This window comes from Fulmarus glacialis, unplaced genomic scaffold (assembly GCF_000690835.1).
Source record: "Fulmarus glacialis isolate BGI_N327 unplaced genomic scaffold, ASM69083v1 scaffold31621, whole genome shotgun sequence".
Lineage (NCBI taxonomy): Eukaryota > Metazoa > Chordata > Aves > Procellariiformes > Procellariidae > Fulmarus > Fulmarus glacialis.
In genome coordinates this window covers 1-15025 of record NW_009191422.1, presented here as the reverse complement: position 1 = coordinate 15025, position 15025 = coordinate 1, and the positions used below count along the sequence as shown (strand labels likewise).

The 15025-nt window shown below is 48.3% G+C and overlaps 1 protein-coding gene across 1 annotated transcript in view; it reads left to right on the top strand.

Annotated features, from left to right (window-relative positions):
* Nucleotides 1–14943, top strand: part of NRG2 (neuregulin 2) — a gene marked incomplete at both ends in the record, with an annotated part of 34371 nt that extends 19428 nt beyond the window's left edge. The window contains 6 exons of the mRNA XM_009586694.1: nucleotides 3485–3508; nucleotides 7877–7979; nucleotides 8922–9045; nucleotides 10338–10465; nucleotides 13117–13341; nucleotides 14737–14943. Of these exons, the coding sequence (XP_009584989.1) occupies nucleotides 3485–3508; nucleotides 7877–7979; nucleotides 8922–9045; nucleotides 10338–10465; nucleotides 13117–13341; nucleotides 14737–14943 (811 nt within the window). The remainder of the gene's footprint in view (nucleotides 1–3484; nucleotides 3509–7876; nucleotides 7980–8921; nucleotides 9046–10337; nucleotides 10466–13116; nucleotides 13342–14736) is intronic.
* Between the last annotated feature and the right edge of the window lie 82 nt (nucleotides 14944–15025).

Below are 15025 nucleotides of genomic sequence, written 5' to 3'. Positions count from 1 at the left end.
AGGTATTTGAACATCTCCCAACTACTGGCCCAGTCTCCTTTGGGATCAACAAGAAGAGCCTACCTTAGCTTTTAGGTACAAGAAATAACGTAAATACTGCAAAGTAATGCATTAAAGAGGCCAGTAAATACTGTTTCCTTAACACTGATGGCTGCATTAGGAAGAATGGGTTCTATCTTAACATTTTCAGAAAGGGTCAGCAGGCATATTTGGAATGAGATTTTCCAAAAAACATGTCCCCACTTCGAATAGTTTGGGGAGTCTCACAGCAGTTCAGGGTGCTCAGCCCTAGCTCCTTGCCATGACCAGGGAGCATGTGTGGAGTTCAGACAAAAGGTTGATAATGTGAGAAAAATAATACGCCCTCAAATTTCCTCAGCCTAGAGCTACCATCTCAGTGCTGTCTCACTGTAATTTATTTGCGTGGTAGCCTCTGGATATATTGCTTCCAATGGAGCTTGTCCCATGGGAGTTGGAGAGTAGTGCTGCACTCTGTCAGCACTCCTGGCATGTATCAGTTTGCCTCTACACATGGGATTCATCCATTTAATTTTAGCTATCCCAAAGGCTCCCTCTGCCACAAGCCTGGGATACAACACACCTCCCCATTGCAACCACCTCTGTCGGCGTGGAGTGAATCACCGTCTGGAGGAGCTGGAGGACTTACCTGGACCTCATACTTCCCTCTGTATGGTTAATGGCCACAGAGGGGACTGTTGCCCAAAGGTTTCTAGCCGTCCCCAGCAGCCAAGTCTGCCAGACTGCCAGTCTAACTGGGAGGGTGAGTAAAATGCAGGTTGACTGGATTGTTGCAAGACACAGTGCAGGTGCTACGCATCATGCTGAGCGTCTTCTCCGCCTAGCAGCAAATATAACCCAAAGCTTTTACTTTTCCTGATCAACCTCTTAAAAAAGCAAAGGAGACTTCTTTCAAACATGGTACACAGTCAGAAATATCTTTTCTCCAGACTAAAATAAATTGTTGTCTCTAGGAGAAATTTTGGTTTCTCAAACATGTTTGCTACCAAGCAGTATATTGTTGATATAAAATAGGCATGCACTATGTGGTAAGCCATGTTTGTGAAGATGATACCCCTCTGCTGAATGCAAAATGATTACATTTTGAAGCAATGTTTTTCCCGGAGCTGGGATCATCTCTTTAGCCTCTGGATTGTAACATGTTGAGTCATTTTGAACAGTCTCTTCTTTAGAGAAGAGACAAAGCCTCCAAATCCCAGCCTACTCTTGAAGTGTCTCCTGCTTCACTGTCCCGGCACAGAAGGCAATACCTGCCCAGGCTGGGAGAAACTCCCGAGCAGGGAAGGGGAGAGTGGCTCCCTATTCAGTGTGTTCAGTTATGGTGATACAGTAGCGATGTCTGTAGCCTGAAATTATAATAGAGAAGTGTTGAGGAGCTGTGGATGTCAGATGCAGGAGCATAGGCTGGGGTAAGGCTTCCTCTATCTGCAAAGCTACCGGTGGGTTTGTAGGCATAGGCACGTACATTCCAGCTGCTGCATGGTTGCATGGTTTCTCTCCCGTTCAGGGAACCTGCAGCTAAGATCCAATGAACCAGCTGGCTGTGTCTGCTCCATGGGGTTGGGGAACCAAAAGAAACTACAGTTCTGATGTGAGAGGGACAGTGGGAAGGCTAAAGTTCCTCAGGTCCTGCCCACCACCTCTGTTTGCACGGGCATTTCTGAGTTTGCAAAAAAACATGAAAATGTTTTGAATTGCATCCATTTGTAGCTGTAGATGTTGCAGCAAATCCTGGACGGGGAGGAAATGTGGCGATATAGGCAGTATGCAGCTATCAAATGGATCAATAGCTTAGATATATAGATGAAATTTAATGTATCTCTACACGCATTTGTCATAGTGTCAGGTGAAACAGTGTGTGTAATGATAGCATGCCTTAGGAAAAGGTCAAGGCTAGATGTGATAACCAAGAGGTTTAGGATTAATGTATTCTGTCCAGTTCTCTGCTGCCCACCACATTGTGTCCATGTCACTGCAACTTGTACAAAATGACTGCGAAACGCATGGTAGAGTTTGCCGTTCCTTTTGCACAAATGTGAGATGTGAAGCAGAGAGCAGCCAGGTTTTGTGGCCCTTAAATTATGCAAAATCTAAGAAACCCAACCCCACCCAACTTCCACCCCCCCAAAAAACCTCCCAAACATCAGCATTGATTTGAAGAGAAGAACCTGCTTTAGAAAACGTGTTTACATGTTCCATAACAATTAGTGCTAATTTCCCCCCACCTAAATTTTGAACAGCATTGCAAAAGAGAGCCAATATTTCTGTGCAGCAAAGAGCCGTTTCTACGGAAAATATAGTAAATAAATCTGGACATCTCCAAGCTGCAAATAATCTTATGTATGGTGGTTGGGAACAGCAGAGCTCACTTTTGTGTACAATGATAAGTATGGAGAACTTTAATGTTTATGTAAGAAAAACTGTCTTTAGGTGAGGCCTGTACCAGGAAAATTACTAAAATTCAGGATACCTGTTTTGGATAACTGCATTGCTGATTCATTAGATAACCTACTTTGCTTAGCACTCTCTCTGCAAGACGAACTGCAATCTTACTTGAAATGAATATGACTCTGAAAGCAGATGCTCCAATTTGTGCTTTTTTCAGCATGCTGCTTGTTTCTAAAACAATGCAGAACCACAGCAGAAGTGAAATTTGGAAGAACACAGACTTGAGGGAAACTTTCAGTGCAATTTGCACTCTTAGATCTGCAAGGGATTCATTGCCCTGCCTGGGCAGCTAATCACTTGCAGCATCAGTGGTTCAGCTGCAGATCTGTACCGCCGAGAACAGTGCTCGCACAACTGACACGCCATCAGGCGATTTACAGGCCATGCTGCCAGATGACGCTGTGCGTCCGAGACCAGACTTGAGGTCGCGGGCAGCAGAATCGTGCTGGCAGGCCTCGGGGCCCTGCGCAAGTGCCCGCACCTCTGTCTGCCCAGCGCTCCCCTTCGGTGCACAGGCCCCCGGGCAGAGAGGGGCGTGGGAAACCATGCAGGGCATATGTCGCCTGCAGAAGGTGGATGAATGGTTTTTACGAGGTTCATGCAGTCGCTATGTGTTTTGACCTGTCAGGAGCTGTTTCAGAACAAGTGTACCTTTTCTTTTCTTTTTTTTTTTTTTTCTCCTGCCTAAACTGTGAATTCCATATCAGGTACTAACAACAAACATGGCTCATCTCAAAAGAATTCATAATTAACTAAACGAATTCATAATTAACTTCCACTGCAATTTGTTTGGGTCTTTCTTTACATAAGATATAAGCTCTGGTGGGAATTTGAAATGCTCTGAAGCATACACTGTCTTCTGTGTAACTGCTGCTGAGCCTACAGAAAAGCTAACCTGCTGTAACTGCACAGTGTGTGTGTTTGTATATTAGAGATCTCTGACAGACCTGTTTTTCTTTTTCTCTTTCTCTTCCTTGTCTTCTTTCTGCATTGGCAGAGCATCTTGGATTTGAATTAAAGGGTATGGAACAACCATTCATTTATTAATCAGAAGCCATTAAGAGCTGCCCACATTATATTTATGGCTTTAATGGGATGATTAAAAAATCAGCTGTTCTGTTCTCTTCCCTGGCACCAAGATAGATGTTTGGATTGAAAAAAAAAAAACCAAAACAAAGCAAAACACAAAATCTAAATGTAAACCTATAAAAATGCACGTGTATTTTTAGCAGCACTTTTTTCTTTGTTTCAAGCAGCAGCCTGGTGTGTGTGGCGTGACTGGGATGTTACAATTGCCATACGTCTCCTCATTCAGCATGCTTTTGTGTATTTAACTGAAAAGCTGGAGTTTGTGTCCATCCAAAAGGTTGCCGGCAGGCACCACTTGGGAAGGGGCAGACATTCCAGGAACGGGAAGGCAAGTTCTAGGAAGATCAGGGCTTTTATAGAAATTGCCATCCTAGACACACTAACCTCCACTGGATCCTACAAAGGGTTAGGATGAGCTTTGCCATTCCTCCTCCCAAAGGTTAGCGGTTTATTTTGATTCTTGACTGGGAGGAAATTGTTCCAAGAAAGGTGGCGAGTTAGTCTGGAAAACAGTGACCCAGGGAAGTCAGTAGTCTCCCATGAGAGTGAAGGGTGTAACGCTGAGCATCATGGTGGCAAGCTGAAGTTTGGAAAAACACTGCAGTAACTTAAATGCTTTTTAAAATATCCCCTTTGGGCAATTACCTGCTCCTGCCCAGTTGCTCATAATCATATTATTTTTCTTCCATTCTCCTCTCCTCAGTCTGTTTTTAGAAATATATCAAGTATCTTTTGAGAAAGCACCTGGGAAATCAAATCATTGAGGCTAGGTTTCCCTTGAGTGTACAGGCCAACCACAGGGAGGGCTTGGTCAGATGAGAGCAGAGAAATTTATCCTTATCACTTAGCTTAAAAACATTGACCCAGCAATGTCAGCCAGAGCACATCTTCACGTGAAGACACTTCAATTCCATTTGCTGGAGGTATGGGGACACCAATCTTTCACTTCTGGATCCTAAACTATCTTCTCGGGTCCCTGAGGTGGAGCGACATGCGCTAGCGCGGAGAAGCTGGAGAAACTTGTCTCCCCTGGTTTTTGCATGCCTGATCCACCGGGATTGGTGTGTATCCCCCAGCAGTTCTTCCCTGCTGCAGAAAACGTGTGCATTTTATGGTCAGGTGTTTCAGAGAAAGTGGTGCTGCTAATGCTAATACACTTAAATAAACTTTAAAATTGAGGATTTTTGACATCCCTTTTTTGTTGACCTTTCGTCCTTTTCCTCATCCGTTCTCAATGTCATCACAGAACCGCACACATCCTGTTCCCAGTCTGCAGTCGTCTCTTCTCTGTCATTCGTCTTTCACTTTCATGCGTTGCTGTGACACCCATGGCTGGACTGTGATCCTGTCGGCATTATGTGGCACCACATGGTTTGTTCATAGTGTTTGCTGCTGTAGAGTGACGATGCTGCTGATGAAGACGTGGTGTTTGTAGAGCATAGAGACACAAATGGACAAGTCCTGCTCTAGGATCTTACCTTCTCAAATACAAAATTGTAGTGTGCATTCTCTTATTTTCTTTCTGTCACTGTTGAGATGGTTTTGTGCAACATGAAGATACTGTGTTGTTGTCAAGCATTAACTCTAATGAGATGTTAGGAGCCAAGCAAAATTACTATCAGCAGGTCATTTAATTTTTAGTTTTGCAGCAGTGACGCACAGCCTCACACTTCACTGCTTCACACGGTGGGGCTGTCAGCTCAAGACAGAGAGGCTACATCTGCATTTCTGATGAACTGAAACATTCCCCATGGAGTTGAGGTGCAGGTTCAGGACAGTCAGACATGCCAGAGTCAGGGTCCCATACTGACATGATCACCAGAACAGAGGCTGTGATTTGAGCCTTGGGCAAAAATTTTGTCGTAGGTAATAGGTTAAAAAAAAAAAAAAAAAAGCCATAGTTTTGATGGCTTTGCTCTTTCTCCCTCTTCCATGATTCAAAGGGAATGATTTATGCTTGGGAAAAAAGTCTTTGTAGCAAAAACCAAAACATAGCTGGTGAAGAATTTTTGAAAAAATTGGCTTGATGGATGGGTCCATGGTGAAAATTGACCTCCTGCCCGGCCTTTTTTTTTGGTAAAAGTATTTTTTGCTGGGTAGAAGCAAAATTCTTGCCTTGTGCCATCCGTAACCAGGACATGATCCTAGCTGGTTTTCCTGATTCTGATAAAATCTCTGAAACTCCTGTCTGAAGGAAAGAGCTGTACAGCTGGAATCCAGGTCCCAGAGCAGGAAAACTTGTCTGCCATGGTTGCTGATGCTTGGAATAGGGCATCCGTGCAAGGGAAACACGTCACTGAAGGAGGTGTTTCACCCCAGAGTTCTTTCCTCATGCTAGCTCCACCTGGTTCCTTGTAGTAAAACACAAGGAGTATAAGGTGAGGTAGCAGGTCCCAGGCCGTACCGGCTCTGGCTCTGAGGAGGTGCAGCTGGCTGGTGAAGCTGCTGCGCGCAGTAACTGTCAGCCCCAGTGAGACCCATGACCTGTCGCTCCCGGTCCACACCACTGTGGAGATGGAGTCTGGGAGAGTCTCAGCTGCCCGCCTCTCTAGTGAATGGTGGGACATTGCCTTCCTGGCAACTCCACCGGCACCCTGAGCACCTCATGAATCCAAAGGCCAGCGTGCAAACAAAACGGATGGAAATGTATTTCTTTAAACTCTAGCTTTGCAGCACAGGCACTAAGCAAGCACTGCTGATTATCTTTTGCATCTTCATGCCAGGGCTGTCATTCTCAGACCTCGTTTAGTAAATCTTTCTTCATTCCTATTTTAAGAGTTAGAAAGAGATAAAAGTTTTTCCTAGCACTTTTTTTTTTCTTCCAAAAATGCTTTTTCCTTCCTAAAAGGGCAAGCTGAAATTGGTCTAAATATTCAGTTATCCAGAATGTGTCATTGCTTCCCCCTTGCTTTTTTGCTGAAGTCTAATCCCAGGGGTTTCTGGGACCAGACCTGTTTCTTTTCTGGTTTTGTATTTTGTTGTTTGGTAGCACTGGGGATATCATATAGTCCATTCAAGGTATTTAGTGTTGCATGGTGAACCATGCCAAGCACAGCAACCATGGCATGAGTTTTATTGCCTAATCTGTAAGAAAAAGTATTTCAATGAATATTAAAGAAGGCACAAACCCCAATAACTTTAACGGTAACACATAGTATGAGGGCATGAGGACATCATTCATAGATGCTGAACTGAAATGCTCACGGCAGCTGTAACTGAGTCCTTCTCTCAGTCATCCAGCTGGAGAACCAAATTGCCTCTGCTGATCTCAGTGGAGATTGCTGGATGTCGTGGAGAAGAGCATCTGCTCTGGTGTAGCCACAGAGGAAGAGGTGTCCTTGCCATGCGATTGCTGCCTAGGTGTAGTTCAGTTACACTGCAAGCGACATCCTAGCATTTCCTTGGAGCTTTGATTAATGCGAATGAATTACCTCACTTCCAGCATGGTCTGGGTTTTGATGCAAGTGACTGACTTTTCTGGTTTGAAAGGTGGTCCATGACAAATGGTGATATTTGAGAGAAGCAGCAGCATGCTGCTTGAATTTTGTGTGTGCATCTGAGTTACCTGGTGCAATGGAATTAATCGCTTCCTAGGGTTTCATTAAAAATCCATGTGTAATTCATTACTGTATTTTAATTACTCCACTTCCTTTTCTTTGTCTAATTCGCTATCACTTTCCATCCTCATTCTGCTTTTTGACTGTTTTAGGATGTCCCTTTCAGCACCTACATGCTTTGGGGCCTGTTGCTCGGTGGTTTCTAGCATGCTGCCGAGCTCCAGGGCATGCAGCCGCTGCAAGGAAAAGGCATTCAGAGTCCGTCAGAGCAGAGAGCCTGTGATGAGAGCATCACAGGGCATGCGTGTACATCACAGGGCATGGTGGTGAGTGGGGGTTGCTTGGGGACTTCCTTGGTAGGCTACTAAGTTACCGAGAAGGGGGGATCTGCTGGAAGGGAGAAGAGAGTCGTCGGGCTTTTTGAGATTAGTCACCGAGTTACGCTGCGGGAAAAGAAGAGAAGGCGAGAAGCGTGTTTGAGCGCAGAAGGGGTGAGCTACTGAGCGAGAGAGGGCAGAGGAGCAGAGAGACAAAAGGAGTGAAGGTCTCTTGAGGGGTGAGCAAGGTTGGGCCAGCTGGTCTCAGGTGTGGGGCAGCTATTAGAGACGGGCAGTGGATTGGTAGGAGGTCTGACCGAGCCCTGTTCTCCTTCTTACCCACACGCAGTGCTGGTTCCTGTGCAGCCAGACGCATCCCTGGTGCTGGAGCCCATTTGTAACTGGTGTCTTTCCCTCCATTTGCAGAAGCGGAAGAGCTCTACCAGAAGAGAGTTTTAACCATCACGGGAATCTGTGTTGCCTTGCTTGTGGTGGGCATCGTCTGTGTGGTAGCTTACTGTAAAACCAAGTGAGTATGGGTGGTTAACAGACAATAACTGGCCAGAGGTTACTGAGTGGTAGTGTTCATGCTTCACGCTTTCATGCTCTTCACCCAAATGCTATTTTAAGGAGATGCTCTGCTGTGGTATTCCCAGGAAGGTCTCATCAAGAAGGCCAGTGAAGCCATCTACCAGGCTTTGCCTGAGCAGGATGTTTTCCTGAGACGATTTGCTTATCCCCTGAATCAGCATCATTTCACCCAGCCAGGTGGTGCTGTGTTACTGGGAAAAGCTGGCCCCCAAGCCAGCAGCTCATCTCCTGACGGCAGAAGCACACTGAACTGTTGTGCAGGAGCTGTAGGCTCAGCTATGTGCATTTCAGGGACTTTCACAGCAACCTTGATGCAACAAGAGGCTTGGGGACTTCTTTTACGGCCAGCCTTCCCTGCCTGGGCAGCACCTTTTTCCCTACTTAGCCTGCACCTCACCTCAGTTTAGGGTGCCCCTGGGACATGGGGGGTCTTGTGGAGTGGATGCGCTGCCAGGGGAATGGGTAGGCTTTGCCACTTTGTGCTTAATGCAGGACAGGTCAAGTGCCTTGCCACCAAGGCCAAGCCAGGACCTGCTTCCCCTTTTCCTTCTCCCCGCTTTTCTCCTCCGCTCCCAGTGCCACGGTGCCCCTGGCTCCACTGCATTGTGCTGGGCCTTGTCTTGCAAAAGGGGACCCTGGACCCAGCTTCCCAAATTGCCCATGATGAGAAATGTTCACCTTTTTTTGAAAAAGCAGCAGAAGGTGGCAAATATTGAATGCCTTGTTTCTTCCTGTTTGCAGCTTTCCACAAACACCATTGAAACAGCAAGTGTGTCCGAGACTTGCCTTCACTATCGTCTGCATCACCCAGGTTTCTCTGGGGGCAGACAGCCCCATGAGATAAGTCTTCCTAACAGATTTTTTCCTTTCTGTTTTAAAGGAAACAAAGAAAACAAATGCATAATCATTTACGGCAGAACATGTGCCCTGCCCATCAGAACAGGAGCCTTGCGAATGGGCCAAGCCATCCACGTTTGGATCCTGAGGAAATCCAAATGGCCGATGTAAGACCTTTTGTCTCCATCTCCTTGCGTGTTACTGAGTGCCTATTTTCTGCCAGGGATTTGACGTGGATGTGTATGCTTACACACCTGTGTGCATGTGCGTGAGGAGCAAAACACTAAAAATTTGAACAAAAAGATGAGATTCTGCATAGAAACGTTTCCAAAACCAACATCTGAAGGGAAATGTGATTTTACTTTGAAGCACAGGATGAGATTAGAGCACTTGGGACAGGTTTGTTTTGATGAATCAAGTGTGATCCTGTTTTCCTCTGAGAGATGTTCCCGATGTTTCCTGTTTATTAAGCTATACCGTCAAGCCCCACTTTGCAGCATGACAAATGCGGTCAGCACGGCGGTGGCCGGAGCCGCCGCAATGACCATGTCATGCTGAAGCATGTCGTGGTGATCTGGTTGGCACCGTGTTAGCCCACTTGCCCGTACCAAGAGTTGCATCCTGGGCCAGGTGGAATGTCCTGGTGAGGTACCAGTGTCATGCCAGTAAGAACGATCTAAGAATTTAGGACCGGGTCCAGACGGGCGTTTCAGCCACTCTCGTGACTTCAGTCACATGAGATTCCCATCAAACTCCGTGAACTCAATAGGACTGTCAACGTGCTTAAGTGCCTTGCTGGACAAAGGCATTGAAAGGGGTCAGAAAAAGGGAGGGGGGAGGTAGAGCCAAACGAAAAGAAGCCCTGATGGAAATGAGTACAATGAATCAGTTACAAGCTCTGCTGGTCACCCTTTGGATGTTAAAATTTAGCTAGGTTGAATCCCAGCCATGAAGGAAGAGGGAAAGGGAATTTCTAAGAACCACACCCCTCTGGCCCCAAAGTACTGACTCCCCCAGAGAGCTTAGTGTCCCTGTGAAAAGCAGTGCTTCTTGTTAGATGAAGGAATACCTCAGCATAAATATTTGGATTAGACCTGGTGTTTCTGTAGGATGCGTATCTCTGGCAGATCTCATGTGGTTGTCTTTTTGCTGGTACTGTCGGGTGTATAACCTCCTGTGAGCAGAGATGTTTTTTCTGCTCAGTAGCTACACATGGTACCACTGTCCTCTGGGGAACCCTTGGATCTTCATACCCTTCTGCAGTCCCCGTGCCACGGCCCTTTTCCAGTGTTCAGGGGCAGAGAAGAGCCTCCAGCCTCCTTGTCTCTTTCCGTGGGGTGTGGAGATGCTGGGTTCACTCAGTCCTCATCCGATTTCACCAGAAATAATCAAGCCAGCTGAATTTAGCCGTGGCAGCGTTGGCAAGCTGGTGGCTGATCTGATTCTTCATATTTTACAGTATATTTCTAAGAATGTTTCTGCCACCGAGCATGTGATCCGAAGGGAAACGGAAACAACCTTTTCGGGAAGTCACTCCTGCTCCCCGTCTCATCACTGCTCCACAGCCACTCCAACGTCCAGCCAGAGGTGATGTATACCATTTTCCCCTGAACTTTCTCTTGCTGTTTGCCTTAGGATGCTGTGAGATTCAAAGCCAGTAAAAGGTTTTCCTTTCACCTCCCTTTCTGTTTTTACATGATTTTTGGCACTACACTGGCATACTGGCCGTGTCGACACTGCGAGTCTTTGCTGGCACAGCTAGTTAGTGAGAGGTGTGGAAAAGTGTGATCCTTGACCTGCAGCGAGGTGCCAGCAGAAACCTGCAGCGCTGACATAGCTGGAAACTGGGAGGAAATGAAGTTGTGCTTTCATGCTTTGCACAGACACACAGGGGAGGATGCGTCTAGGAAAGGTTTTGCAAGTTGTGTTTGCAACAACACTGGAGACCTGCAATAATTCATTAAGCGCACACAGGTTATTCGTTTCATGCTTGATATATTTAGAATGTATTTGCCTTGTGGAAGGCAAAATACACAAAATATCACAAAATGTTTTGGCCAGTTCCTCAAAGTTAGGGTTTGACTTGGGAGTCACAGTTTTTCACCAGAAAAAACACTCCTGTGCAATTTATCACAGTCCAGAAAGTTGTGTTAGAATCCCAGCCTCTGAGGTGGTGGCACCTCTTTCACTGGAAGTCTTTCTGAAGCTCTCAGGAAAACTGGGGCTAGCAGGAAAGTACCAATAATTCTTGCTACACAGGATGAGGCATAATTTTTTTTACATTTCAAAATAGCCATTGGGGGGAAGAGCAGCATGGCTCAGAAGCCGAAGTTCTCACAGTTTTTGAAAGCATTTAAATTGCAGATGGAGCTTCCCTCTTTTTATGATGTCCAGAAAAGTCCTTCAGATGCTCTAGAGAAAGTCCTGCTGTTTTGAGTTAGGATGTTCAGGTTCTTCCTCTTATATAGCTCTTGTGCTTCTTCCAGTAAGGGACAGTGTTTCCCTAGGAGAGCACTTACCTTTGAAAAGTGACTGCGAGGTGCAGGGGGGCCATATCTACAGCCTGTCAATGATGCAGAGATCACATTGCGTTGACTTTGTAAAGCAAAAGATGTCCTGGCTTATTTACTTCATTAGCCTGATGTGTTTGTCTCCATTTGCCCAGGAAGCAATTAATCCTTCCAGCTAAAGCTCAAAGATGGTTCCTGGCAAGTTTCTTCAGGGTTCAGGCATTCATCAGGGGTGAGAAAGTACTCTCGGTGTACAACGTGTCAGATCAACTTCAGCTATTGAACTTAGGTTTTCAGGTGAATCCCTCCTCTGGCTAGACCTCCAACAGGTAGAGAGGGAGCCATGAATGACTTGCTGGGCTGGAAATGACTGCCTTTGTCCTGGAAAATCCTACGCCTGGTGTGCTAGACAGTGTGATTTCCAGGTTTTTTTTAATTTGTACGTTGCGGCCCAACCCTGGGTAGGTGCATGCAAGCTTGAGCCAGGAGCACAGAGGCTCCTGTGGCTGCAGAGCTGCACCTCGCTGGCCTTCCATGCTCACTTCAAAGTCCTGGGACCCCGGGGCCATCTCTGGGCACCTCCTGAAGACGCAAAGGTGTGTCTGGAGGGCAGCATTAACACATGACAGCTGTGGGGAGGCACCTACCTTGCATAGCCTCTGGTCCTGGCTACCTGCCACCTAATCTTCCTGAGTCAAGGGAGGCGAGCAGGTGTTTCTTGAAGTCACGCCAGAGGCAAACTACTGGCACAATCAGCCTCCATTTTACTCCATCAGCACCTCTGATGATGCCGCCGTTTGAAGTTATAAATGAGTGTGGTGGCTGCAGCCGAGCATGTGCCTGGAGCCATCAATAATTAACAAGTTCTTGGGAAGTTTTAATGAGGCCTGCTCTCCTCTGCAAACCCCCACCCAAAATCCTCTGCCGGCACAGCTCCATGCGGTGCAGTTTGGGAGTTCAAGGCTGTTGCTCTAATGGATCACATTCTGCTATGGAGAGGGGTCAGCCTGGTGGCCGTGGTGCAGGTGGGCCCCCGTGTGCGCATGGCCCCACGCGTCCCCGCTGAGTCCTTGCAGGGTGTCTTCTTTGCACCAGGACTAGGGCAGGTGGAGCTCCAAGTGCTCAGCAAGGTCTAGCCAACACATCATAGTTTTTGTCTAGCACCTTGAAAGTATTTTGCTGCCAAAATCTTTTATAAACCAGTGGAAACTGAACATCTAGATACACCTTTAGTATGCCTTTCTCTGCTGATGACGAAGTAATTTTGAGTGGTTTTTTTCTGGCTCCTTTCTGGTAGCATTTCTGAAGGGGCTGTCACTTGGCAATGCAGATGGCACATTTGAAGATCCTTTGCGGACTTGCCTTGGCACAGCCAGTGCGTTGCTCCACACCCAGAACGCTTTGCAAGCACAAAGCAGAATTTCCCTGGCCTTCCTCCAGAGGCTGTCCCGTCCTGTCCCCAGCCGTCAGGAGGTGGTGTGATAAATACCCAGTATGCACTGGTTTGCCTTTCTTTACCCTCTAATCATATCTCCAAGAGGTAGCAAAGAAAGGCAAATCAAAGGCAAGGTTGGGAAGTTGGGCTTCCCTGGCCAGATGTGTCCTAGCGAGAGAGAGAAAGGGGATGCCAGTGCAGAGCAAAGTGTGAGCTGCGCCTGCACGCAGCTCTTTGGAGAAGACTTTGGTGGGGATTCCTTGCTCACTGTCCTTATGGGGTTTGGTTCACAGACATGAAAGCCACACGTGGAGCTTGGAGCGGACGGAGAGCCTGACTTCAGATTCCCAGTCTGGGATAATGCTGTCCTCAGTGGGAACCAGTAAATGCAACAGCCCTGCGTGTGTGGAGGCACGGGCTCGCCGCGGGGCCGCCTTCTGCATCGAGGACTCGCGGAGGCCCATGACGCAGTATCGTGACTCGGTGGATTCTCTGCGGGACTCACCGCACAGCGAGAGGTCAGACCCCACTGCCTGGTGCTGCCTGGCACAGCAGAGGCGAGCCATGCCCTCTGTGCCGGACACAAAAACGTTTGCCTCTGCTCAGCCCTAGAGCAGCAGTCCCATGGTAGCACTGGAGAAACTCCAGCTCTGGTCCTACCAGAGGAAGCCACTACCCCAGGAGGCCACTCTGGTAGGGGCAGCAAGCACTGCACCCTGCCCACCTGGTGACAACGTAGGTTTGGAGCACAGGGATGAGAGGCGGAAAATACCTGGCTGCAGTCAGCAACAGGTGAAGAAAAACTGGCTGAGAGCACACCCCGGGGCAGCTTGGTGGGCTGGCACCCTCAAGCAGGGTCTGGCCCTCAAGTGTATGGGGAAAAAAGATGTGCGTCCTCAGCGTAGTCCTGGATGACCTGGTGAGCAGGGGTGCTGTATGTGGGCACAGCCTTGGGGCAGGGCTCTGTATGACCCAGCCTTCCGGGGATTACAACTGCAGAGCTGAGACACCATCAGCCAGTGAGAGGCAGCAACAGTCATCCTCTTCCCGGGTCTGGTTCCTCACGATGCAGAAGCACATCTCCAACCTTGCTCCAGCCCTTTGTGTGTAGCCGTGGGCAACCCTGGGTGGCCATGTGGCCACTTCCAGGCAGTTACCCTTCAAGGCAGTGGGACTTGTCCATGGGGCAGAGGAGAAAGGCAGCATCTCCTGCTCTCTCAGTCTCTAGGCTGACCTTGCTCGTGTGGACGTCTCATACTTCACAAGACACGCGGGTAAAAAGGCACCGGATAAGCCTGGGCAACCTGAAATGAAATCTGCTCCTTAGAAAGAGGTGATGCTGAAGGAAGGGCTGTTTGGAGAGGGGCTAGACCAGACCTGAATTGCCACACTGATGTTGTCACTAGAGTAGATGAGAGCAGTAGATGCCTTTTTGAGACACAGGATTTTTGCTAAGTCAGAGGAAGCAATGCCCAGGCTTTCCCTATCTGTGGCCTGAGCAGGAGGAGGGCATTTTGGGGACCTTCCTCGGAGACAAGCCTGGCAGCTCCAGAGGGAACAGAAAGCAGCTGGCAGGCAGATGAGCAGCGGGGAAATCTTGCCTCAGCCTGCTGGGAGATGCTGCAAGGTTTGCAGTGATGCAGGGTGGGAATTGCACACCGAGTCCCTCGGGAGAGGCGGTCCTGGGATGCACAGTGCATGGTGCCCAAGCCCCCGCCGAAGCCAGCAGCTCATCCTCCCTCAGCACAGCAGTGCAAGGTCCCTCCGCCTGGTTCCCCAGGAGGTGCCGAGCTCCAGGACCAGGTGCACTGGAGGCCTCATGGGTCCCTGCGCCAGGTGTTCGGCAGAGCGCGGGCGCAGCTGGAGGTTTTTGGGGTTGTTCGGTGTCCAAACAGAGGTGTTGCTTCTTTCAGGTACGTGTCGGCCCTGACCACACCAGCACGCCTGTCGCCTGTTGACTTCCACTACTCGATGGCCGCGCAGGTGCCCACCTTCGAGATCACATCCCCCAACTCGGCGCACGCCGTCTCCTTGCCGCCAGCGGCCCCCATCAGCTTCCGCGTGGAGGAACAGCAGCCCCTCCTGCGGCGGTACCAGCTCCCCTTCCAGGACACGCAGAGGTACGACAGCTACTACCAAAGGAAGACCTACCTAAACGACAGCATGGGGAGCCTGCCCTCCAGCCCCTTCCGGATCACGGAG